This window comes from Camarhynchus parvulus, chromosome 10, assembly GCF_901933205.1.
Source record: "Camarhynchus parvulus chromosome 10, STF_HiC, whole genome shotgun sequence".
NCBI classification, from domain to species: Eukaryota; Metazoa; Chordata; class Aves; order Passeriformes; family Thraupidae; genus Camarhynchus; species Camarhynchus parvulus.
This window is the reverse complement of record NC_044580.1, coordinates 18,487,657-18,512,892: the sequence shown is the minus strand read 5'-3', so window position 1 is coordinate 18,512,892 and position 25,236 is coordinate 18,487,657. Positions and strand designations below refer to the sequence as shown.

The 25,236-nt window shown below is 44.4% G+C and overlaps 2 protein-coding genes and 1 non-coding gene across 5 annotated transcripts; 2 read left to right on the top strand and 1 right to left on the bottom strand.

The window, feature by feature from the left end:
• The first annotated feature begins 1,895 nt into the window (after window positions 1-1,895).
• Window positions 1,896-8,998, top strand: TIPIN (TIMELESS interacting protein). Its single transcript, XM_030955456.1, has 8 exons — window positions 1,896-2,229; window positions 2,592-2,750; window positions 3,144-3,237; window positions 3,469-3,544; window positions 4,740-4,862; window positions 5,409-5,472; window positions 7,333-7,530; window positions 7,811-8,998. The coding sequence occupies exons 2-8, from the start codon at window positions 2,618-2,620 to the stop codon at window positions 7,963-7,965; spliced, it is 843 nt and encodes a 280-aa protein (XP_030811316.1). The 5' UTR covers window positions 1,896-2,229; window positions 2,592-2,617; the 3' UTR covers window positions 7,966-8,998.
• LOC115907671 lies at window positions 6,344-6,478 on the top strand. The gene has a single exon (XR_004061059.1).
• On the bottom strand, window positions 8,934-22,806 carry DIS3L (DIS3 like exosome 3'-5' exoribonuclease). Of its 3 annotated transcripts, none has more exons than XM_030955453.1 (17): window positions 22,616-22,806; window positions 19,980-20,133; window positions 19,102-19,230; window positions 18,432-18,567; window positions 17,532-17,708; window positions 16,740-16,818; window positions 15,712-15,891; window positions 15,005-15,174; window positions 14,511-14,672; window positions 13,590-13,837; window positions 12,751-12,843; window positions 11,697-12,230; window positions 10,907-11,061; window positions 10,640-10,818; window positions 10,167-10,312; window positions 9,451-9,625; window positions 8,934-9,381 (listed from the first exon to the last, which is right to left on the bottom strand). In XM_030955453.1, the coding sequence occupies exons 1-17, from the start codon at window positions 22,758-22,760 to the stop codon at window positions 9,070-9,072; spliced, it is 3,174 nt and encodes a 1,057-aa protein (XP_030811313.1). In that variant the 5' UTR covers window positions 22,761-22,806; the 3' UTR covers window positions 8,934-9,069. The 3 variants fall into 3 exon arrangements, with proteins under 3 accessions (XP_030811313.1, XP_030811314.1, XP_030811315.1); XM_030955454.1 differs by having other exon boundaries at window positions 19,980-20,080; window positions 22,616-22,645; XM_030955455.1 differs by lacking the exons at window positions 15,005-15,174; window positions 16,740-16,818; window positions 17,532-17,708; ... (2 more) ...; window positions 19,980-20,133; window positions 22,616-22,806 and having other exon boundaries at window positions 15,712-15,765.
• Window positions 22,807-25,236: the final 2,430 nt, after the last annotated feature.

Sequence of the window (25,236 nt, the reverse complement as noted above, 5' to 3'; positions counted from 1 at the left end):
AACAGAAACAAGCAGTAATATTTCCTTTTCACCTAAACTAGAAACCAGAAGTGTTTTCTAGAATGGAGACAACCTGTGGGGGGTGTTTTGTTTGTTTTTTCCTGACTTATTATTTTAGCAGCATGTGGCTGGTTATTCATTTCCTGAGGAAAACCAATAATCAATGCTTGCCAGCATTTGCTTTTTATTTAATTAGGAACATAGGACTGGAAAGAACCATCTAGGTCATCAAGTCCAGATTCTAATTAAACACACTTCAAAAATATTGATTAATCAAAGTCGCACAAATACAGTGGGGTTTATAACCCTGTGTCCTCTGCAGAGATTGTAAGTGATCTTCTGATTTTTTTGTTGTTTGTAAGGATTTTTTAGTACAAAGAGAGACTATTATTTTCAATGCAAAGAGCTCATCATGTAGATATTTGATTTTCAGTAATTTTATATGACAACTACAATACTTTGTGCTGGAAATTAACAGTATTTGATCTATGATTATTATTAAATCTCTGTGTTAATTTTCATACTTCAGCTGCCTCAATTGGTTGAAGAAATTGGCCATATCTAAAAAGATAAGATTAATTGATTCAGTGCTAAAAAATCCATTAGCGTGTTCTCCCTGCATTTAATATATTTTTGATTATAAAAGATGCTGCAATTGTGAATACACATTTTAAACATTTACTGTTAAAAGAATTTTAACCAGAAGGTAACTGCAATTGATTTTGTTGTACTAGAAAGAATACATGAAATTACCAGAAACATTGTACGTCAAATTTGAATTTATAGAGAAATAAGGGAAAACCAATTCCTTTAATGGATTCATATTTTACATTAATTTATATAGTTTTGTTTAAACAAAAAAGAGACTATAATTTAAGTCAGATACACTTCTATGGACTGAGCTGTAAAAATATGAGAAAAATTTACAGCTCTAACTGCTTTGGAGACAGGAGCCTGGAGCCTCTCCTGTTGTCCCTGCAGCCCAAATCCTTACATGGCATTTTATGTGCACAGCTGCCAAACCTCTGAGGGCTCGGTGCATTTATTCCTGGACAACTGCAAACTGTTCAGTTGTCAATTCCCAAAAGGCTTTGTCTGGAGAACATCTCAGGATGGCTCTCTGTCCTGGTCCTGGGCTGAGCCAGGGTGGGAATCCCTGACCTGCACTGGGAGCAGTGTGGCCACAGGAGCAGGGCACTGTTGTTTTGCTTTACTGCATTTTTTTTTTATTTTCCCTAATAAAGAACTGTTATTACTAGTCCTATATCTTTGCCCGTTAATTTCAAAATTATAAAAATTCGGAGGGAGGGGGTTTGCATTTTCCATTTCAAAGAGGTTCCTGCCTTCCTTAGCAGACACCTGTCCTTTCAAACCGGGGAGGGGAACGGAGCTGGGAAGGGGCTGGAGCCCCAGGAGGGGCTGGGGGAGCTGGGATTGTTCAGCCTGGAGCAGCTCCGGGGTGACCTGTGCCCTTCCAGGTCATGAGGGGACCTTACAGGAAGGATGGAGAGGGACTGTCTACAAGGATCTGGAGAGACAGGACAACGGGCAATGGCTTCAAAACTGACAGAGTACGTTTATATGGGATATTAGGATGAAATTTCTCCTTGTGATGGTGGTGCAGCCATTCCTCAGGTGCCCAGAGCAGCTGTTGTATCCCTGATGTATTCGACGGAGCTTGGAGAAAGCTGGGATAGTGGAAGGTGTCCATGCCGAGAGCAGGGGGTTGGAATGCGAATGAGATGATCTGCAATGTCCTTTCCCACACAGAGCATTCCCGGACTCCATAGTCCTGGGATCGCCACAGCCGCCTCGCCCCGCCCGCTGCGCTTTGGCGCCAAAACCCCTGAGCCGCCGCCTCCGGGGGCTCGCGAGACTCGGGGCTCTCGCGCGAGCCGGCGCGCGCGGGGGCGGCCCCGGCCCCTCAGCCCGGCCCCGCTCCGGCCGGAGCCGCTCCTGAAGCGGAGAAAAGAGAAACCGCGAAACAGAGCTTTACCTGCTACTGCCTCAGCCCGGGGCCGCTCCGGAGAGCGCTCCTGAACCTGAGAAACAGAGCCTCAGCTGCTACCGCCTCAGCCCGGGGCCGCTCCGGAGAGCGCTCCTGAAGGAGAGAAACAGAGCCATTCCTGCGGCCGCCTCAGCCCAGCCCGCTCCGGCCGGGGGCTCTGGGTCAGCTTCCCTGGAGCAGCCGGAAAAGGGGAGTCCTCCTCCTCCAGACCGCGTTTCGGGGTGGGTGAGCACGCTGTACATTTGGGGAATTGCCACTCCACCCCCCGAGGCTTTGGTGGGGGATGTGAGTAGCACGCGGCTCCATGGATAAGGGCTGTGGTCAGGAATCCACTTATTTTAGTTAATTCCTGCCACTCCCAAGTAACTTTGACGAGTTGGAACATCACAAACCCTCATTTTATTCGGCTTAGCAAGGCTGGGTCGTGTTATCATCTGTATGGTATCTGCTGTTTAATTTGTATGACGATCTGGTTGGCAGATATTTTCCTGAAAAAGCTGTAAATGTTGTATATAATTGACGTTTAGCCGCTTCTGTGGCAGCCTCGCTGCTTCTCTTTTAATGCTTTTGTTGTTTTCTGCAGGAGAGGAAGAAGGCTTCTTTGTGGCAATGCTGGATCCTTTAGAGAACAACTTGTTTGATCTTCCTGATTATGAGAACACAGAAGACGAAACATTCCCACCTCTTCCCCCTCCTGCCTCTCCAGGAAGAGACGATGCAGAATGGGCTCAGGCTAATGGAGGTGAGCACCCGGGACCCCTAAAAATCCCATTTTAATGCCCTGCAATCGAAATTAGCGGTGTTGGACTTCAGTGCATTAAAATAGGCAGGAAACAAAGTGTAAATTTAAATTGTTAATCACGAGATGCTTTCCAGCTTGTGGGAAAAGTTTATTTTTGTAGAATCCATGAAAATTTGTGCAGAAAGGACTCTTCATAAAACTCTAGCTCTTCTGACAAAATGTTGCTACAAATAATTGTACAGCAGTGATCTATAGTTACTCTTTATGACTTGGCTTTTAGAAGAGATAAGAGTGTTGGATGTACTCTCAATGCACTTATCAGAAATATAAGTAGAAACTTAAAATATACAGCAATTACTTTGAATACTTAAATGATGCTGTTTTCTTCCCCAGATCCAGATGGAAACCAGCAGTCCCGAACAAAGGATTCTGCTGTGACCACACAGAAGGCAGTAAAGAGACCAAGGCCTAGATTAGATGCCCAAAGGTAACTTTGTACAGACTATTTCTTTGTGTGCTGAGTTTGATGTAGGGCTGTGGGAGAAAATGATTTAAGTACCTCTAAAACTTGTGTGAGTTCTTTGTAATCAACAGAAAGAATGCAGGCTTTAGGCTGTTTCAAGAAATGTGAGAGTTTTTTCTTTCTTTGTTTTTTTTAAACTTGTTAATTGAAAGAAGAAAGTGGGTTTCAAATAACTCCCCCATTTCCTATTCCCAGGTTAACTTCAGAAAGAGGGCTCCCAGCTCTGAGACACATGTTTGACAATGTCAAGTTCAAGGGCAAAGGGCACGAGGTAAGAGCTGGTGAGCTGTGTTTTGTTTCCTGGGAGGTGAATGTAGATTTGCTAGAGTACTGCCCCTCTGATATGAGGAGCATTGATAGGACTCTTGCTGGCCAGCTTCCCAGCAGTACCTGACAAGCCCTGATGGAGTTCGGTGCTGCAAACTTTAAACAAACATGAAATGCTTTTTAAAAAATCGATCTTTTGATCATAAAATTCTTTTCCTCAACTCTAAAAGTAGAATATCCCATCTGTGACTCTTGTGTTGTCCATACTAGCAGAGTTTTGAATCCCAAGGTTTTTTAAAAAAGTGTGACATAGCACTTGAGCAAAGAGAAAGCAGGACTTTCTCTACAAGCTTTCTGATTGTTTTGGGTGCACTTCAAGATGCAGAGCTTATTTTCCTTTACATATCATTATAGAGTGGGTTGTAGACAGGGGAGGGTCAGTCTCTTCTCCCAGGTAACAAACAATAGGACAAGAGGAAACAGCCTCAAGTTGTGCCAAGGGAGGTTTAGGTTGGTTATTAGGGGAAATTTCTTCACCAGCAGTGTTGTCCAGCCCTGGGCAGCCTGTCCTGTGGAGTCATTGTCCTCAGAAGGATTTAAAAGACATTCAGAGGTGACACTTGGGGACATGTTTTAGTGGTGGCCTTGGCAGTGCTGGGGGAGTGGCTGGACTCTGTGATCTTCAAGGACTTTTCCAACCCAAACAATTCCATGATTCTCCTGGCACACTGCAAGGATACCTGTGCATCTCTGGTTTATGTGTTCTCATTACCACTGGATCACAAAGAAACCGGGCAGTAGTGCTGAAAGGTGCAAAAACCTTTCCCAGATCAGCCTAATTTAATGTATCTGCATTCTAAACATCAGGATCAATGCCAGCTGTGCCCCTCTGGATTTATTTCTGCCTGAGTTCAGCCCTGATTGTTTAAGGACAATGCTTCAGGATGTACAGATGTTTGGCAGGATATGCAGATGCTCCCCTGAACTTGTGTCAGTGCTGTTCTCACAGCCTGAGCTTCCACTGACATGGATTGTGGGAGGAGGAGGGAAGGGTTCCCCTCACGTTGGTGCTGCTGACATTTTGCAGAGACTCTCAGGCTGCAGAGGCTCCGTGTGTTCAGGAACTGCTGTCCCATTGCCCTCTGCAGTCTCCCTTCCCTGTCAGCTTTAGCAGCTGGGTGCTGTCTTTCCTGCTCCAGGCAGAGGACCTGAAGACACTGATCCAACATATGGAGCACTGGGCTCACAGACTGTTCCCAAAACTGCAGTTTGAGGACTTTATTGACGTAGTGGAGTCTTTGGGAAACAAAAAGGAAGTTCAGGTATGTATTTCTGTCAGCTCTTCATGGTGTTTGGAATAGTGCAAGAAGTAGGTTTAGGGGATCAATTATGCAGCAAAAGAAGACTTAGGTTGTGCATACTGCTCAAAAGTATAATGTTATTTAAATAAATTTCTCTCAATTTAGAGCTTTGTCTAGTATTTATGTTTATATTTAGATACAACCTTTCTTTATTTGAAATAATCCTCCAGAGAATTTGCTTCAGCATTTTCAGGCCATCATTAACCACAGCAAGTTGCTTAACCAGCTGGAATTGGCTGGGGGTTTGAGTTTTGGTTGGTTGGTTTTTAATGTTTGAACCTGCAAAAGAAGACTGATTAAGAATTCAGCTTTACCTGGCTAGGTGGTAGATGAAGGACTGGGAAGATGATCCCAGCACTGAAGGTCTGTGTGTCAAATAGACAGGAAGTGAGAGTGTTTTTTCAGAGTAACAAAGTGTAAAATTGCTGTGGTTTTCCCATGCTCCCAAAGTTGAACATAAAAACCTGCTGCAGATGAAACACCAGTCTTTTAATGTCCCACCTGCAGACCTGCCTCAAGCGGATTAGACTTGATCTTCCTATTTTACACGAAGACTTCAAAAATAATGAAGGTATGCTCTCTCTGCTATTTCTTCAGTACTTCAGTGCTTAAGATCATTTATTTCCCTTCTTACTGCCCAGAAGTGAATGATCATGATAGGCTTTTCTAGTGTAGAAGAAATTTGTGAGAGGTCTCTGCTTTAAAACCAGGCTTCTGTGAGTCTTATGATGACACAACTGAACTGGTACTTGAACATGTGTGTGGAAAAATAAATAAAATTGCATGGTCTGCTGAAAGGAGATAGAAAATGGGATTAACCAGCAATGTTAGAAATATTCTTCCAAAAAAACCCCTAAAAGTGCAATTATTGAGCACACAGGTTTGTGTTGCACTCTCACATGAGTGCAGTCTCGAGAGCTCTTGGATCCTATTGAAGCAGGAGTCACAAACGCATGCAGATTATTCTGTGAAGAGTTGCAGTGCAGTCAGGGGGTGGTGTCCCTCAGGCAGAGTGCCTGCTCGTGCTGGGGGCACTGCTGTGTCTGTCAGAGCTGGCACACAGCTCTGGGAGAATTCCTTCTGCCAGGAGGATCAAAATCCAGCACTTACTGAGGATGTAAGGCAAGAGTCTCTTCCAATCAGATAGAAATTAGACAAAACCAGTTTTTTAATTAAAGAGGAAGTAGAGTTCACATGGTAGCTTGTAAAAAAACTTCAGCAGCAGAAAGGAGGGAATTTCATTGTCATTCCTAAGGATCTGTGCAGGGTTTTGCATTTCTGCTGTCAGTTTGTCTGAGAGCATTATCTGCCCATTGTCTCATTTGTCTCTATGTGAACCTCAGCCTCCAGCCCAGGCAGCGCTTGGGAATGGTGTTGTGGAGGAGTTGTGAGTGCAAAGGGCTGGCCTGGGCTTTGGGGTGCCCTTGGGGCAGTGGTGACACGTGGCTGCCTTCCCTGCTGCTGCAGTGTGAGAGCTGCACTGCAGCCAGAGGCAGCCACGGACAGCAACACGAGTGGTTCCTGCCGACAGCGTCTGCAGAGAGATGGGATTGTTCTGTGCGATGGTTCCACACACTGCCCTGCCAGCGTGCTGGGAGCTGAGCTGCTCTCAGCTGGGGGACTGAGGGCACTGCTGCAGCCTTCAGGGGAGGAACTATGTGAAATAAAACCTCAGGCTGGGGTGTTGTATTAACAACCCAACCTTTTTGTCAGCTCTCCTTTCTATTCACAGGCTTAAAGTGGTGCAGAGGCCTTGGGTGCTCTGCTGCTCTGTGGGTGGGTGAAGTTTGTCTGGCTGAACTGCCTCCACTTTGCATGTTTGAGTGCTGGCAGACGAGTAAATATCTCTGTAATAGAGCACACTGAACTCAGAGCTGAGTACTCAATGTGTTCAGACTTCTGATTCACAGAATCCTGGATTGGTTTGGGTGGGAAGGGACCTTAAAACCCATCCTGTTCCATCCCCTGCCATGGCCAGGGACACCTTCAATTAGTGCCACACAGCCTGGCCTTGAAAGGTTGGAATTCCTGTAGGACTCCTGCCACTTTCTAAAGGACAGTGTTTTATTAGTGGTGTTGGGAGGAATATTACCTGGCCCTAAGGATTGCCTGCATTTCCTGTCTCTTTTGACCCTTCAAGTACAGCTGCTGTTGCTAACTCAGTACACAGAGCTGTGTCTCTGCACTCAGGCATTGATTGTTGTGTGTATGAGCTCTGAGCACTTGTGCCCTTTGAATATTGGGGATGTGGGCCTAGGCAGAAAATTTCCCATTAAAATTAAAATATGGAATGAGCTTCAGCTGTCAATACAAAATGTAGAACACAGAAATGCTTTCAGAATAGTCTCTTGACTGATGTGTTGTGGATCTCTGTGGATTTAAAGTGTTGATTCTGCCCCTCTTCCCCGTGCCACCCCTCCTTTTTAACCAGAAGGAGAAGGGGCAAGCAATGGGCTGGATGCAGCTGCTGAAGATGCACATTCCCACTGTGGCAGTGCAGAGGAGCCGAGTTCCCTGCCTGGGCCGAGTCTGACGGAGGAGCAGCAGGAGCGGATGAAGAAGAACCGGCAGCTGGCCCTGGAGCGGCGGCAGGCGCGGCTGCAGGGCCTCAGCCAGTCCCAGCACCAGGGTAAGGACCCATTGCTGTGGGAACAGGGGTCTGAGCTGCTGCTCACGGCCCTGAAGGCTTTCCTAGGAAGTGCTGCAATGTGCAACTGTCACATTTTAACAGTTTTCCTGTAGTTAAACTCCCTGGTGGTTGTACCAAGCTGTGACAGCTTTCTCTCTGGTGAAGTGCAGCTCCTATCTCTGAGCTGCCTTTGCCACAGCCTGGGATTCTGGTGATGGAAGCATCAGTTAAACACAGCAATGGTATCTTATCTGCTCATGGTTTTTCTTTTTCTCAACAGAGCTCCCCAGCAGTTATTCAGAAGAGGAGTTTGACAGCCCAGTTGCTCAGGATCCCCCTGACCTTACTGAAGACACTCAGGTTCCTGCAGCCAAGGATGCTCCCACAGAAGAAGATGGAGATGATGAATTGGGATGTGCCAGGGAAGAGCAGTAGCTCCCCACACCGTGAATGCCTTTCTTGACCAAAAGACCCCCCTGCTTTAAGTACTGTCATTGTACTGAAATGTTGCTGGCTCTTGGCACTCCAGAAGCTTCAGGGAAGTCTTTCCCATGGCACCACTGAAGGACAGAACTCTCCCCTGGAAGCTGCAGGGGAGCAGCTCCGTATTCCAGGAAAGAGAACAAAGTTCTTCAGCTGCACTTGAGCCATCTTTTCCACTTCCCAAAACGTTTTTTAGGAAATGTTTATGAGTTTTTGGACCTACTTTGAATATAGTTTATCATTTATATTAAACTATGAACTTAATGAACTGGTATGTTGATGGATTAAGTTGCTATTAAAGGTGTGTTTGGGTTTTTTTAACAGGTCTTTTAACAGGGCTACTGGATTTTTTTTAACTGCTTATCCATTACTTATATATTTTTCATATAAAATGGAAGCTATTATCAAACCTGAAATTCTTGTATGAGGCTGCTCCAAGGCCAGGGCTCCCACATTTCCCCATCCCTTGGGTCAGACATCTCTCCCCAGACAAGCACCTCCCCTCAGGGAAGGAGACTTTCCTTGTCCTGATCCTGCTCTGCTTGAGCCTCTGCTTCATTCTCTTTTTAGAGTCCTGGTTTTCCTTACAGAGCAGCTTTTCTCTTTTTAGAATGAAGAGGAATCACCCCTTCTAATAAAGGGGTAAAAAGTACTGAATTTCTACACACTGAATTAAGGCACTACCCTCAGGGCAACAGGTGTTACTTTATGAAGGAATTTGCTTTTTATGTCCTTGTAGGGAAGAAGGAAGTATTTAGGTTTTAAGAACTTAATTTGTGGACAACACGAGCAAAGTAATTTTTTGAACGATTTTTGACAGAATTCATAGCACACTGTCTTTAGTCTGAAATATGAGCTTTATCAGGTATAAAATATTTTCATAACTCATCCATACTCATAATCAGATAAAAATAATTCTTATTTAAAATAGACATTTAGCTTCTTACTGAAAGGACTCTTGAATATTTAAATAAACTGCTTTTTTAAAGATCCCCAAGCACTTGTGTACAGTGAACAGGAGTGGGACAGCCCCAGCAGCTGGGGGCAGGTCCCAGTTCAAGTCCTGATGTCCTCTGTCACATCCAGCAGTGCCAGCTCCCGGATCTCCTCCAGCAGCTGGTACAGGCTGGGCCCCTTGGTCTGGCAGAACTCCCGGGACTCCTCATCCATCACTTCCACCCTGGCTCTGTCCTGGGCACGCTGGGCCTCCTCTGCAGACTGGCTGACTTCCTTCACCAGCTCAGACTTCACCACGTGCAGACTCCTCTGGGCAGCCTCGGTGTCCACAGTGTGGTGTGGTGCGTTCCTGATGATCTCCAGCTTGATGGTTTCAGCATGGCAGCGGGAACTCTGCACAAGGATTCTCACCTGCAAAGCAATACTGTGTTCAAATTTCTGATGGTGCTATTTCCTTTCCTCCCCTCATGAGATACTCACTGTGATGTGATCAAAAAGGCTCAAGGTCATCGAGTCTCCCGTAGTTGTAGTGGAGGTGATTTTGTGCTGAGAGCGATGGAGGGATCCAGGCTTCCACTGGCAGCTCCCAGCCCCTTGGCAGGAGATGACCAAGCCCTCTTTGTTTTTCATGTAGGCTGCACCTTTGATTCCATACCTACAGCAGAGCAGAGAGAAGCTGTTCTAACCATTTTCAGGTCTCTTAGTTTCGAAACCCACAGGCTGGCTGGGATTGTAGAAAAGCAACAGGAAGGGGCAGGCACAGCAGCCTGATAATCCTGCCTCAGGAACAGGACAGGTGGTGTTACAGAAACCCAGACGTGAAAACAGCATGGAGACAGTGACTGAAATGTTTTGAGAGCAGCAAAGCACAAGTGAAATATTCAGTGATCCATTATCTTAGTGCTGGGTGGGGCCTGGAATGGATCAGTGATGGGAGAAGAGCAGCTTTACAGGTTTTTCCAGCCAGACCGTGAGGAGACAGTTCTCCATTTTAAAATAAGCTCTTTGAAGAGCAGCAGTGTATTTGCCCTGGGTTCTCTGTAAGGCAGCAGCCTTTTCTGGCTGGGGAGGCTCTTGAGCCAGCCCTGTGGAATGCTGGAGATGCCAGATGTGAACTGAGCTGTGCCAGGCTGTGCCCTCCCAGCACTCCAGCAGCACCAGGTGTCCCTCCCAGCCCGTCCCAGCCCCGGGCTCACCGTGGCACGAAGACCAGCACGCCGTTGGTGCGGATGGAGTAGATGATCCCATCGGCCACGCAGCGGTCGTCGCTCTCGGCGCTCCGGTCCCGGAAGTACATGCACTGGAAGAGCTCTGTGGACTGCTTCTGAGCACGCTGGGCTGCCTGCCAGCACCCCACACACACACAGACAAAAACCTACATAAATATTCCAACAAGCATCTCTGGCTTTGACTTCCACAGCTGCTGTTTCCCATTATTTATTCTCTTACCTATCCCCAAGAAAAATGACATCTAAAACAAAATCCTACGTGCAGTACAAGTGAAGTATGAACACTTTTACTACCACTCTCAGAAGAAAACTGATATTTAAAAAAACCCCAAAGCAGTACAAATAAAAGTAAAGTGATGCTCATAATTCCCAAAAGCCACAGTCAGGATGGTATCCCATTCCCTAGGGCACCATGGAGACTCCCAGAAGGACGCCCTTACCCGGTTCCTGTTGTTGATGTGTCTGCACAATTCCTCCAGGTCCTTGTTGCTGATGATGTTATCCTTCACATCCCCCGTGGTTCCCCTCAGGGTCGCTGCCATCAGGAGCCTGTGCACAACAATGTCAGCGTATCTCCTGATGGGAGAAGTGAAGTGAGTGTACTTCTCCAGGGCCAGCCCTGCCAAGAGAGACGAACAGAGATGAGCAGTCAAAGCCTCCCCCAACAGTTGAGAAATCACAGGATCGGCAGGAAAGTGACCAGATACCATAATGATGAAACTGCTCCTCAGGACAAGAGCCAGTAGAGAAGTACAGGGCGTTGGACATGGCGTGGGTGGCCATGGAGCGCAGCAGTTTGTTCACAATGGGATCCGAGGGGTCGTTGGCTCTGTCCAGAGACTCAGCCAAAGCCTTGTTAGACCTGGCAAAAAGGTGTTAATTCCAAAGAAAATTGTACTATCCCTGCTTATAATGGCTCACAGTTGACAACAGCATAAAACCCACATAGAAGTTAATAGTTATTAATAAAAAAATGGCAAGCAGAGTGATATTGAAACTCTAAATGCAGTTTAGTAACAGCTCTGCTCTAAGAAAATGTTTAGAAAAATCAGTTTTCACTCGGTTGTCTGCTGCAACTGATGCCTTTCACCATGGCCTTCTCATGTTACTTTGCCCAAGTAATTATTAATTATTTTGAGTCATTTAAAATGACTACATTGCACAGAATGCATCTAATTTAAACTAGTATTCCCTTACACAGGAAATACAGTGCAAACAAGGCCACTGCAGAGCTTGACCACTGCACAGTGACTGAACAAATGTTTTGTCTGGGTATGGCTAAAATTAATCAGCCACTGCCATTTGGAGTACAGCCAGCAGAATGCAGACAGCTTCTCCTGGTCAAGATCATCAGAAAAGTTCTGATAAAACTCCTTTTAAGAAGTGCTATGCAGTGTCTCTTAACATTGATAATCAGAGCTGGAATTGTTTAACAATGCCATGGCCAAACAGTTAATTGCTTAACTTTAATTACAGAACTTTAGTAATAAAAGCTACCGTGTGTCTATTGAGAAGCCTTTGGCACTGGCACACTCCCGAAGCTCAGTGAAGAATTCCTGGCGTGGTGGAGGGTGCTGCCGCAGCAGAGCTTGGTGGGGAAAATCCTCGGAAATCCTTTTCGCCACCCAGTGGTTGGCCAGGATCATGCATTCCGCCACGGTCTCGTGCACTTCCAGCGGCTGCTTGGGGATGAGGTCATGGATGTTCCGTTTGTCATCCAGCTGCACTCGGATCTCGATCCCCTCCAGCTCCAGCGCGCCGCAGCGGTCCCGCTTGGCCCGGACGTGTCGCGCTATGTCGGTGAGCTTGGATATGGCCCAAACCAGCTCAGCCAGCTTCTTCTGCCTCGCTCCTTCCTCCAGGCCTTTCAGCTCCAGGATATCCCCCACCACACTGGTGTCCCCATCCAACAGTGCCTGGGCTGTCTCATACTCCAGCTTGTAGGCAGAGCGGATCAGGGTTCTGGTGTACTGAACCCTCAGCGTCTCCAACGATTCCTTCTCCAGCTCCCACAAGACGCTCACGGCGTATCTTAAACACAACACCATAGAGTTCTGGAACAGTTCTGGTACACCTAAACTCCCATTGCAAGCACATTCAACTCTTAGAAATTTATAGATTTAATTCTGGTTGTGGAAGCATCTTTTTCTTTATGAAACCAGTGCTCAGCAACACCACTGAATAATGCACTTGCCTTTCAGTCTCATGCATCACAACTGAAATGGGCTACACAGCAATATCTTCATCTGCTGAAGCAGAGTACCCCTAAGGTATAAGGTCTCCTTTATGTTAAAGCAGAGCTACACTGTGATAGTTACTTTTACCAACTTTTATTTTATTAGTCAGATGCATCCACAATGAACATCTCTGTACCCTGAATACCCTCATGCCAGCAGCCAACTGAGCCTGTAAATTGATATAAAAAGGTCTATAAAATTCACTCTACCTGTGGTACAACTGAAAGGTAATTTTTAATGTACACAGTTCTTCCAGTAATAATGCAAAATGACTTGCAGAAGTGTCCCTACTGAGAACATCTCCCAGGCCTTACCTGTCCACGCCGCTGAGGAGGGAGCACAGGTCAGCGCTGAGCACGGAGGGCAGCATGTCATAGCGCCGGTCTGCCAGGTAATACGTGGTAGCCCTGCAACAAAACACAGCTACTGCTCTTCCCACCCATCAACATTGCTCCACAGCCTGATTTGAAAAGGTTATTCCCACAGAACACTCACAGGTGCAATACCAAAGTCAAATTATTTAAATAGCTATTTGTACAAGACAACCCTGATTTTGCCTTCCTTGGTATTTCAGCTGTCATTAAGGGCAGAACCAGGGCTGGACAAAATTTGCTCACTGAAGAAGAGGTGACTTAATCAAACACCTCTGCTGCCTACACATTATACCTCTTTGAATCTACAAAGAATACAGTTCATTAAGTGATTCAGCAGTTTAAGTTCAAGACGCCAGCAAAAAAGGAAAAAAGAGAATGAAATATTTGCACATTAAAAGACAAGACTGAATATTAAAACATAAGCCTGACAAATACCTCTGGAATTAAATTCATGTAAGACTTAATTCCATTTTGTGGGTGTTCATCTCCCCTGGAATGCAAACAAGTGGTTTTTAGAAGTACTTTAAGTCACAGATGTTAAATTAGACTATGAAGCAAAGAAGAGTGATTAGGGAAAAATAAACTTGTATAGCTTTCTGGAAAATGTGTCCAAATAAAAGCAGAATGTCATTAGTTACCTAATAGTGTAAATAGCTTTCAGAAGTCTTTAGTAAGACATGAAAGGTGAAAGCATGTTTATTTCCTTCCAAAGTTTCCTTAGGGTAGCATCACAAACTTCTGAGCTCCATAAACTTTCTAACTTCCAGAAAACAACTCACCTTGCTCTGGCCTCAACATCAGTGTAGGAATTTGCTGCCACGAAGTGAGTCACATCTGCAATGTGCACCCCCAGCTCGAGGTTCCCGTTGGGCAGAGTCCTGACAGAGAGAGCATCATCCACATCCTCGCAGCCCTTGGGGTCAATGCTGAATATCAGGTGGGTATCTCTCAGGTCAAGGCGTTTTTTTGCCTCCTCTGGACTCACTTTCCATGGGTTCTTTGGAGAACTCACTGGCATTTCACTCATCTATACAGAAATATTGTTGATGAACATAGATTTATGTATTTTCTACAAAAAGATGCCAACAACTAGATTTAATTAGTTTTTCAAATTCTTCTTTTGTTTAATTTTACAAGTCCATTACATATACTTTACAGAAAGGGTAGAAAAAATGGAAAAGAATTCTATGTGTATTAGTAACCAAAGTTATTACTGTGTTGATACTGCAGCTCTGGCAATTACAACCATTACATATTGGTTTTTTAGTGTTTTTCTTTCTATTAATTGTATGTATAATCAAAATAGTTATCCATAAAAGCTGGTTCCTCTCCCAGTTGAAAACAAAGTATTTAAACAATGATTCCAGTAGAATGAGGCCTTTAGGATCAGTAGCATAACTACATACTAAAGGTAGAAAAGTCTACCTCAAATTTGAATTAAGAGTTTGTAATCTTCTCCTCACAGCAAAAGGATTATCTCAAAATCACTACTGACTTGAAAATCTGTAGTATCAACAGAACCACTGATCCAAGAGATTCCAGTAAAATAAAGTAAAATAATAATAAATGTTCAGCTTTTAAAGTGGGCTTTCAGAAACCCACTGGCAACAAAGATGTTGAGCTGTAAGAGAGTCCCTCTCTTTGAGAAATAAGACGCTGGAAATGAACAGAAAAGACTGGATCTGATCACAGAGACAAACCTGGATTTCTGAGAAAGGGGCAGCACAAATGCTGTTCTCCACCAGAATAGCTGCAATTTCCCCCTCGAGATCCCCAATTCTGCCCAGCACTCTCACAAAGTGCCCGTTCGGGTACAGGGATGTCGACTCCCAGGAATCGATGCGCACCACAACTCTGTACTCCTGCAGGGAGACACCTCTGTTACAGCAGCTCTGTGCCCCTGAAAGTACAATTTATACCCCAACACACCCTTACATTTAGCAGAAAAAACCCAAAGCAAGTGGTATGTAAGTGCTCAGGGCAGCTGGACTGTGGCCCAAATTCAGAACTCAAGCTTTGTCACCTGAAGCTCAAGTGGTCCTGACAGGAATTGAACACAATCCTTCAAGGCAGAAATTGAACCCTCACAGGTTCTGTTTTACCATGGTTTTGTCAAGGAAAACATCATTAGAGCCTATATTGCCCACACAGCTTTGCAGGAACACAGAACAGAGAAACACTTCAGTTAAATTACCTGTAATGCCTCAGCCTGCTGAGTGCTGATCCGGATTTTGGGAATTCGGTAATCCCAAGGTGTTACAAGGACTTTCTGAGCATTTCTGCCCTGGGACTGGCTCTCTTCTTTGGAGGGGAATGTGACCACATAATCCCTCCAGTTCTTCTGGATGATTCCAACTACTTTACCTTTAAATCAGGAACGTTGTGCATTAAAGAATTAAACAGAACCAAGAAAGCAAATATGTGGGAGTGCAGGAGATTCACTGCTTTGTAAAATCAACTGATGTGTCCCCAAATCTGTTACAACTGCCAACAACATATGGTGTGCAGACAATACAGTGTGTCATAAACTACCGTTGGCACAGGCAGATTTTAATGAGCTTTTATTTATGTGGAGACTAGCTCATTGTATAGATTTCAACTGATACACAACATAAATTATTCAGAGATTCCCATTGCTGTTGAAATGTGGCCAATTCTAGTAATACAGAGAATTTTTAATAGCAAAGAGCAAAACAAAACATGATTTCCCTACAAAAAGAAAATTAACCTCTTGAAACTTTTAGCTCTGATCTCAACAAACTTTTAAGATGCAGCTACAGCTGCAGAGTAATCATTTCAAACAAGACTCTAAGTTCCCATGGTACCCAGGCAGGTCACATGGGGATACTTTTCCACCTAACATTTTTTCCCCATTATTTATCAGCAGGGAATTCTCCTTACCTGTGGGCATAGGGTCACCCGTGGTGTCTGCAGGTGCTTTGTCCTCAGTCTCATTTTCACAGAGGGCAACAGTTCTTCCCTTCCATTCATGCATAGGCAGCAACTCAACCACAACCACATCCCCGTGGATGGCACGATTCCGAGCCTTGGTCCCATAAATAAGGATGTCACTTTGAAGTTCTGTATTTAAAATAAAAGAAAACAGAACCATAATCTTCTAAAAAAATTCAAATCTGCCAATTCTTGGCAGCATTCTGCTGAAATAACAGAAAATTACTTTTCCAAAATGATTTCTTCCAAAAAGGACTACTGTCAAGAAATTAATACTAAAAGGAAATGAAAGCATTTTCCTCTTTTTTTTTTGAAGGATCTTTTAAGGAATTCTGTAAGTGAACTTTTGGATAAAAAGCAGCATAGGCTGGGATAAGTTCATTGTTCTTAGGCAGCAGCTATAAAAACAGGACAGTTAAATTGTGAAAGCCACTGCCACAGAATTCTGGAATAAAACAAGCTTTTAAAAAATAATGAGTATATTGAGCACTGGTTTGACTGCAGGGTCTGTCACAGGAACATTTGAAAGCAGTTATTAGTGAGAGCTGGGCCAGTGTGTCTGTGCAAGGGCAATGGACTGTTCCTTCAAAGGTGCTGATTAGTAACTCATGCCAGAGAGACAATCCTGGATCACTTTGGATCAGCTTGATCCAAAAGGCAATTTTCCAATTATGTTCACAAAGACCAGCTTCCTAATCCTGCCAACATCTAAGCAAACTCTTATTGCAGTCAAAGGAGTGGCCACCTGAGGTTAGAGCAAAGCACAGGGACAATTTGCACCAGCATTTCCCTTCAGAGAGGTGCAGGCAAACAGGACAAGAGGCCAGAATTTGGCCAAAGGGGTAAGAAAGAGGAAGGAGTTCTCCTCACAGGTTCCACCCTCTGGTTAATCTTCAGCCTCCTTTCTGCCCATGAAAACCACACAGGCACTGCAGTGTCTCAGCCCTCAACTCCTTTGATAACTGAACATCTCTCACCTGTGTCTTTGCTGCCAACCCCCTGAAGCCGAACAAAAGCTTCCAGTTGTGCTCGGTGCTTATTGACATTCAGTGCACCCTGGAAGAGACCAACAAACCAAGCAATGGATCAAACACCCTAAAAACAGACAACTTCGAAGGATAACATTTTGGGGGTTACAATTATTTTTGCATTAATTAGTTTTTATTGACCCATAGGTTATTTTGAACACAACTGTTCTCTCTGCAGGGGGGAATGCAGGGTGTAGGACTTTAAGTATTCACTTCTGGAAAAGTAAATTCTTTTAAATGCTGAATTTATTTGTAAGATGGTAAATAACATTTTACTCCAACCACAGTGTAAGATTACCTTTGCTGCCTGCCTCAGCAGAGAATCTGGCATTATTTCAACAAGAAAGAAAAGCTTCAGTCTTTCTGTTCATATTTTATTCCTGCCTCTGCTGAAATTGCCAAGAAAGGAAAAAAATCACTGCCTCTAATTCTTGAAATTATTTTTAAAAGAAGGACACTTGTCTACCAACAATCCATATTACGGCCCTGAACAGCCATAAACCTGTAAATTAATTTCATTGACTGGGAGATCTCTGTGCAAATGAAGTGCCACAACACAATGCAGGGGAAATATTTTGAGAATCCTAAGAATTCTAATCCCTTCCATCCTCTTGTTTTTTGTTTTCTTTTCCTCTTCCCACCACAGCCATATTTCTTTCTCTAATCACTCAAATTCAGGCAACTCAAGGGATCAAGCACAAGACTGCCCTGTTCTGTGTATGTTCTCTATGTAACAAATACCTGCAGGTATCTTCCAGACTTGATCCCAGCCTCCAGTACTTCCACAGGTAAGTGCTCAGGATATTCTTTCCCATGGTTCTCCTGGCTTTCACTCTCCCGCTCACGCCGAGCTTGGACTATGGAGTCAAAGAGCTCATGGGCAGCCTTCAGGTCAGGCCAGAAGTTATCCAAGTAATTCTGTAGGCACAAATAGAAATAAACAGAAAAGTACTCTGAGATTTCTGTTCTTTTAATAATGCATTTGGACAGTTCATAATGGACAGTGTCTGTCTCACACTGTATCCAAATAACACAATGGTAATGATGAGTCTGCTCTAAACCCCACAGATCTGTCCCAGGCTCAGCCTAATCCACTGCTAAATACAACAAAGGTCAACCAGTTTGGCGCAGTTTTTACTCAACATCCTTTCACAGCTGAACATGAACATCCCATGCCCAGATCCCATTGAGTACCAGTGGTATCAGAGATGGACACCAAAATGAAGAATGATCTTCTCAGACATCACTGTATCCTCAGCAGTCCAGGCAAGAACATTGTTAAATGGATATTTAGGCTACAGCTGCTTATGGACTGCTTGCATTCCAGATTTAGGCACCTGCCTGAGGGAACTGATCACTGCTCATCGATGGCAAATTCCTTAAAAACAAGGAAAACAAGGAAAAAGTCTCCTGAAAAAGATGACCTCTATCCTCAGAGCTGCTGTTTATCTTTCCAACTCTCTGCTTTTTTCTGACATTCCCACAAGTGACATATTTGCTTGCTTTGATAAATGAAGATATGAGCTACCTCACAGTTTTCTTGAATGTAAACTCTGGCATGATTTGCAATAAACTTTAATGTACTTGCTTCATCATTTTGATGCAGCATAAAGGAAACCTTCTATTTTTCTGGCATGTTACCTTGAAGGAAATCACAAACACTCCTTCTGTTTCATTTCTGTACTGTCTGATAGCATCTTCATCTTCTGTTACCATAACAACTGGCATCTGACCCAGGCAGTGATTGTGATACCAGGCTGCTGCATTGTAAATATTCCTAGAAAAGCAAAGTTTGAAATAAGACTTCTGGCACAGTTCATTTACTACTTGCAAGATTTTGCTGGCTTTGTATAAACGAGATTTTGATTTAACACTCAGACTTTTGAGAGATATACACCAAGCTACAGAAATGTTTTTCTGCAAAAATGTTCCTGTACCATTCTTAAGCCCCACAAGAAGAGAGGAGAATAGAATGTTTCCTCCCCAGTACATCCACTTGTGCCCTGGCTGCAACACAACATGAAGTTCCTCTGCGTGATTTTAAAAAGAAGGCTGGAGGCGCAAAGACTCTGATGCTACAGTGTGACTTTTAACTGATCCAGATTTTTCTTTAGCATTATTGCATTCAATTTAATTACATTTTGTCTATTTCCCTAAGAAAACAATGCTGATACTTCTATAATCATAAAGCACAATGCAGACTTGCAGTGCCTGTGAACTGTTGCAGAGCTAAGCAGAGCAGAAGCATGAACTCTCACATTCCTAAAATCATGAGGTTGTGCAATGTGACACTGCAGAGGTTCAAACAAACCTGGTCTGCCACTTCTCCATGGATTCTCCCTTCTCCCTGGGCAGGTAGCAGTGCTGGTGGAATTCATTAGCAAACACAGTACAGTCATGACGGGGATCCTTCAATAGATTCCGTAACTTGTTGTACTGCCTGCAATGAAAAAAGATAAATATATTCTCGTGTCTGCTTTTGATAATGCTATTTTAACTCATTGTGAAAATACAGCTGAAAAACTCCAGGAAAATTACTGTCATGCAGAGAGAAATGCACTCATTAAGTTACACCACTGATGATAAATCCTAAACCATCACCTGCAAGCAAACTTTATTAAGTTCCATCGTGAACGCTTCTGATTTTAAACATACTTGTTTTGCACTGAGCCCCACAAAACATCCTAAGTGTTCAGGAACTTGTTTTGCTTGTCACTTTTGGGGCCAGTGCTATTACTTTAAAAGCCTTTCTGCTTTAGAAATATGGGAAGGCCCTGAGAGCAAATTTTACTCTGAAATGCTATGACAATACCCAGGTTAATGTCTGGTGAGAGAAGTACCATACAATAATATTAATTGCTCCCCAAAGACAAATGCTCAAGCATCAATAGAGCAAACCAAAACCTGTCCATAGTCTAGCTGTGGGCACATAATAAATCATTACTGCAAAGTCTAACAAATTCCTGCCACCAGCCATTTGATTAGTTAATAATGCTGCAGGTTTCATATTGCTCCTATCAAGTGAAAACTATGCCAGGCATTGATATCCATGGATCACAAAGGATCCCAGTCCTTCCCCTCCTGTAAAACTACATTAAGACACCTGAAAGGCCTAAAAAATTATACATTTTATAAATCAGTATTTTTACTTCAATCTAAATAAAAAATAAGTTCTTATGGGATAAATACCTGCGTCCTTTCTGATGTTGCACAGCCTGACAAGCTGTTTGCATGAAAATAATTCCTTTCAGCTCCGGAAACTCCAGAATCTCCAGGTACTCCTGAACAACCTTGCAGTCGGGGACAACATAGTGTGTAACATCATCTGACAACAATTTGCCATCTAGAAGATAATTCAGAGTTTCAAGGTTCAAACTTTCAGTTGAAATAATGGTTTCTTGAAAATATTTCCTGATATAAGAAAATTAGAGTTGTGTCTCCTCAAATGGGTACATTTCTTTTTCTGATGAACAAATTTACAGATATTATGGTTTAATTCTGTGGTCCATAAATTTGTGACAAAACCCTTTTGCATCCACTGATGCCAAAATTTAGTGCAAATTCTATCCAGAGGAGTGAAAAAGATCCACTTTCATTATGAAAAGGCTATAACTTAAAAGAGCGAAGGTTACAGTTCTTTCTCTGCTTCCATAAGAAAAAGGGACTATACATCTGGCACAGAAAATCTTTTCATGGAATTTCTAAAGGCTGTAGAATTATGAGCAGTTCCTTTACCCTGCTCCCACAGCTCTCCCTGTTCAAACACACCATTTACAGCAGGCTCTTTACATAAAAGAGCACAGGTAAGGGTGCATGTAGAGAAAACCACTGCTACTGCTAAGAAAAGATGTTTTTAAACCTAAACTATTAACCATCAGTGTTAATTTTCTTTATAGAGACTCTATCCCTTAGGAACATGCCATCAAAATATCAGACATAACACATCACAGATGACATCTTTAAAAGTACCTCAAAATTCAAGAGTTTAATTGCTTTTGGTATTTCAAAGATTACCCAAAAGCTTTCAGATGGGAGGGGATCTCCACTGTATTTTTTCTTAATACCTATTTACTATTTATTATAAACACTGAACTCACCACAGTGCAGGCAAATTATACAGAGTAAAGCATATAGATATTGACAGGTGAGGTTATTTTTATTATTCCTTAGAAGCTGACACGGGACAATCTCTGAGCTGTGAGCACAAGAAGTGTGAATCCAGCCAGCCTCATCTCACACTGAAGGCTCATAATGGATGATGGCAGCAGATATACAAGAAAGCTAATATTTACTAATAATTCAGAAGAGCATTAGAAGTGAAATGTCACTGGAAGATTTAGGAGCTGTGCCCATAGGAAGCTATCCTTGCCTAACCCATCCATCTAGAGCAGAATGACTCCCAGGCAGGCACAGCTCACCCTTACAAGCACCTGCTGATGGGATTTTTGCAGGCAGTCTCTCACAGGGCATGAAATAGATTTGCTCAGCACACTGTGTAGAGTCAGGAAGGAAAACAAATATTTCCTTCACATCTGCGTTACCTTGAATAATCACATAGGAACATATTCTGACAGTCACCTGTAGAACAATTTACATCTAAGTACAAAAGAGGGGGAGTTAGGCACAGCAGGAAAAGTTAAGAGTTTTTTCTGATACGTGCCTTTAATTTATCCTTGAGGAATTCACAACCAAATGCAGTATTTTAGGGAGCAGTAACTATCACTAGTCCCGATCTCCTATACACCAGTAATACACTATAATAATCTAAGTAATACACCTTCTGCCCTCAATTGCAACCTAAATCAAAAGTGAAAACACCTATGCCAATCATAGTTCCAAAGGAAAAAAGTGTCACAATTCTCAACCTTTTCTTTCAGGCAAGCCATTTGGTCGATTTCAGTAGGTTGGATATTATGTTTCTTATTTACCAGCCATTTTCCTGCATCAAACAAATTGTGCTATTGAACAACAACAACAAACCCAACTGAAATATCAACCACAGCTCTGGTGATGATCTACGATGCACATAACAGCACCACAGTACGTAAAAACAACAACAAATGCAGACATCAGAGCCTGGCAGCCTTCCCGTGTCTGAAATGCCCTGATATAACACAGGCAATTACATTTAATTACCGAACAGAAATAGCTGCTGATGCAGAATTACAATGGCTTCAAGATAATGGCTTGGACCCATTGTAATACTTCACAGGTATGTATAGAATTTAACTCACGCTATAAACCACCACCCTGCAGAAATGAATTAATTTTAAAGGATCTTCCAAAATAGGAGAAGTGTAAAAATCGAACAATCCTTTAGCCTTTTATCACTGCCAGTAAACTGTTCACAGTTAAACCCTCTAACAATCAACTCCTCGATTCCTTCCACTCTTTACGCCTCGTTGATTTCTCAGGATCTTGCTTTAAAGGAAAACTATTGCTACAGCCGTGATTTGTTCAGCACCATCCGGACACCCCAGGATGGGGATCACCCCTTCCCCTTCAGGGATAACCCTTGGCCGAGGATCATCCTCTGTCCTCAGGGGTGCCCCCAGCTCAGGGATCACCTCTCGCTCAGGGATCACTCCAGCTCAGGGGTCAGCTCTGCCCATGGATCCCCCCAGATCAGGGATCACCCCAGATCAGGGATCGCCCTCTGTCCTCAGGGATCACCCCAGCCCAGGGATCACTTTGTGCCCAGCTCTGCCCCCTGCACCCGCGGCCCCAGGGACGCCGCCCACCGCCCCAGCCCGGCCCGCGGGCGATCCCGGCTCTGCCACTGCTCGCCCCCGGCTCCCCCCAGCCCCCTCACGGCGGAGCCTCACCGCGGGCGCAGGCGGCGCGGCACTGGGCGCTGCGGCACAGGGCGCTGCGGCACGGCACGTCGGGGCGCAGGTAGTGCTCCCGCACCACCCGCACGGCGCGGCCCTGCTGCCCCCGCAGCTGCAGCACCTTCTCCGTGCGGAGCATCGGGGCGCCGGGGACCGGCCGGCAATGGCGGGGACCGACGGCCCCGAGGCCGCGACTGCCGGGGCGCCTGCGCGGGGCGGGGCGCGGGGTCACAGCGCGGGGATCGGCTTCAACCGAGGGGCGGGAAGAGAGCGGGTGGGGCGGGCTGAGGGATCCGGGCGGGATCGAGCTGAGGGAATGCGAGCTGAAGGACGGGTGGGAGCGAACTGAGGGAGCTAGAACTGGAGCTGAGGGACGGGCAGGAACGAGCTGAGAGGACCGGGGCGGCTGAGGGACGGGCGGGAGCGAGCTGAGGGGACTGGAACCGGAGCTGAGCGACAGCGGGGACAAGCTGAGGGAACCAGCGCGGGCCTGAGGGGCGGGCGGGAGCGGGCTGAGGGGGAGCCCGACCCGTGCAAACCCTGAGGGAGCCCAGGCTTGTGTGGCTGGGCGAGCACAGAGGGCGGATTCCCTTCAAGTGAGGGATGCAGTTGTGTGAACCTCCATGGTCTTTCACGGCATCTTCCAGGAGAAATTCCAGGTCCGTTTCTCACCCCGATTTTGTGTGGTCACATGCCAGAGCACTCCGGGACGTGGGGATCAGGGCAAGGGTGTGTAAAGAGAGCAGACAAGCCCTAATGACAACTTATTTCATAGTAACCACTAATACTGTCCTTCACATTTACAGAGCAGAAGATAAAGGCAGTGACAGATGGAGTCTAGTCCAAGATGAGCCAGAAAAGCAGTGGAAGGTCAGGAGTCCAAGGCAGCGTGTCTGGGTCTGAGTCAGTGCTCTGTGTCCGTAATGCTGCCAGTGTGGCATTTTGGGGATGATTGTTTTGATTCTTAAAAAAGCATTCATACTTTCTCAAATGATAATTGCCTACACCATAGCTTCACTTGAACATAAATACATGGTGAGAGCTGTGTTTGTCCTTAGGAGGGAAAAAACCACTGGGAAAGAGCCAAGGCAGTATGTCACTGTATGTTCCTGTTTATTCTACTTCTTATTTTTCACATGTTTTATAAAATGTGTATCTCCAATGACTAATACTTCTAAGTAACCAATTTGTGCCAGTAAATGGAAGCACCATCTGTAAGAAGCTGATTTGCAGAAGCCAAGTTCTCAAACATCTGAGGAGGAGGAGGTGTTATAACTTAGTGAGAGACGACCAAAGTGTAGACTTGGGTTTGGGAGTCAGGATGATTTCAGATATATTATGTAAGCAGGATGTGAGAGGAAAAGGGAAATGGAGAGCAAAATGATGGAGCTCTTGTTCAGCAGGAGCAAAGATGAAGTAACCCATGCTGATAGAAAGGGTAAGAAAAACTCAGCATTTGGTAAAAAAAGACATTTAGTTGAGTTTGAAATGTAGCACATGCTGATTGCTGACACAGTGAGGAACACAGACCAGTGTGCTTACTCAGTGACATTCAATGACTGTAATAAAACAAAGGTTAATTAAATAGAAGTAGCTGAGATCACTGCTCCCATTTGTGCAGTTTCACAGAGGAAAATGGAAGACCTTTGGGCCAAGTTCATGCCCTGGGGATACAGTTGAGTAGCTGCACATGTATTTATAACATCCTAGTCTGAACAGTTTTATCATTCTTGAGTTTCTCCACTTCCTTCCTCTCTTAGAAGAAACCTCAAATGGTTGCAAAAGGCCAAGCTGGAGTCACTAGAGCCAAAGAGAACTATTGATACTTTATCTGACAGCTCAATTTGTCCCTGTGAGATCAACTTTCCTGCTCTGGTATTTCATGCTGGTCTGGTAATTGTCTTTACACAGGGCAAGAAGTTTGTGCAGGGACAGCCAAAACTAGCAAGATAACGTGTGCATGTTTAATTGTTTAAAAATAAAAGTTGCAAAAATGTTGGTGTATCAATATTGGAAGATCTTACCAAATGTTGAAGAATGAAGATGAAGTGCAGTCTGCTTGCAGAACTATGGGCCATACATTGCTTCATACAGCTTAACTTCATGAAGTACTTTGTAAAGAAAAATATCACGGTAGAATGTACTCCTCACTCTGTGCAATGCCCCTGTGGATAACACCAGCGAGTGCTGGAGAAGCTTTTATTTTCACATGGGCAATAGAAGTCTTTAAGCTGTGCCTGCCTGGGATGGGAAGTGGGAGCCTCTCGGGAGCTCTCCCTGCCTGCAGCAGCCTGTCAGGAGATGCAGGACACATTTCAGAGTGTTACCTTTTAACAGAAATGTTTGGGCAAAGAAATTTGAGGTCCCTGGGGAATACCAGCAATTGGCTTAGGTTTCCCAAGCCTGCCTCATCTGACAAATGCCACAAACAAGAGGCAGAAGATAAATCTGGATCCATACAGTCATGGAATCAATAGAAATTGTATCTTTCCATTTGAAAAAGGTCTTTTTATATTTTTTTTTCTTCCGAGTACTCTATGACTGAGGTAGGGGATGCAAGATTTGATTATCTTACAGCATATTTTTGAAGTTGGTTCTCCCATTCTTAAAGCAAT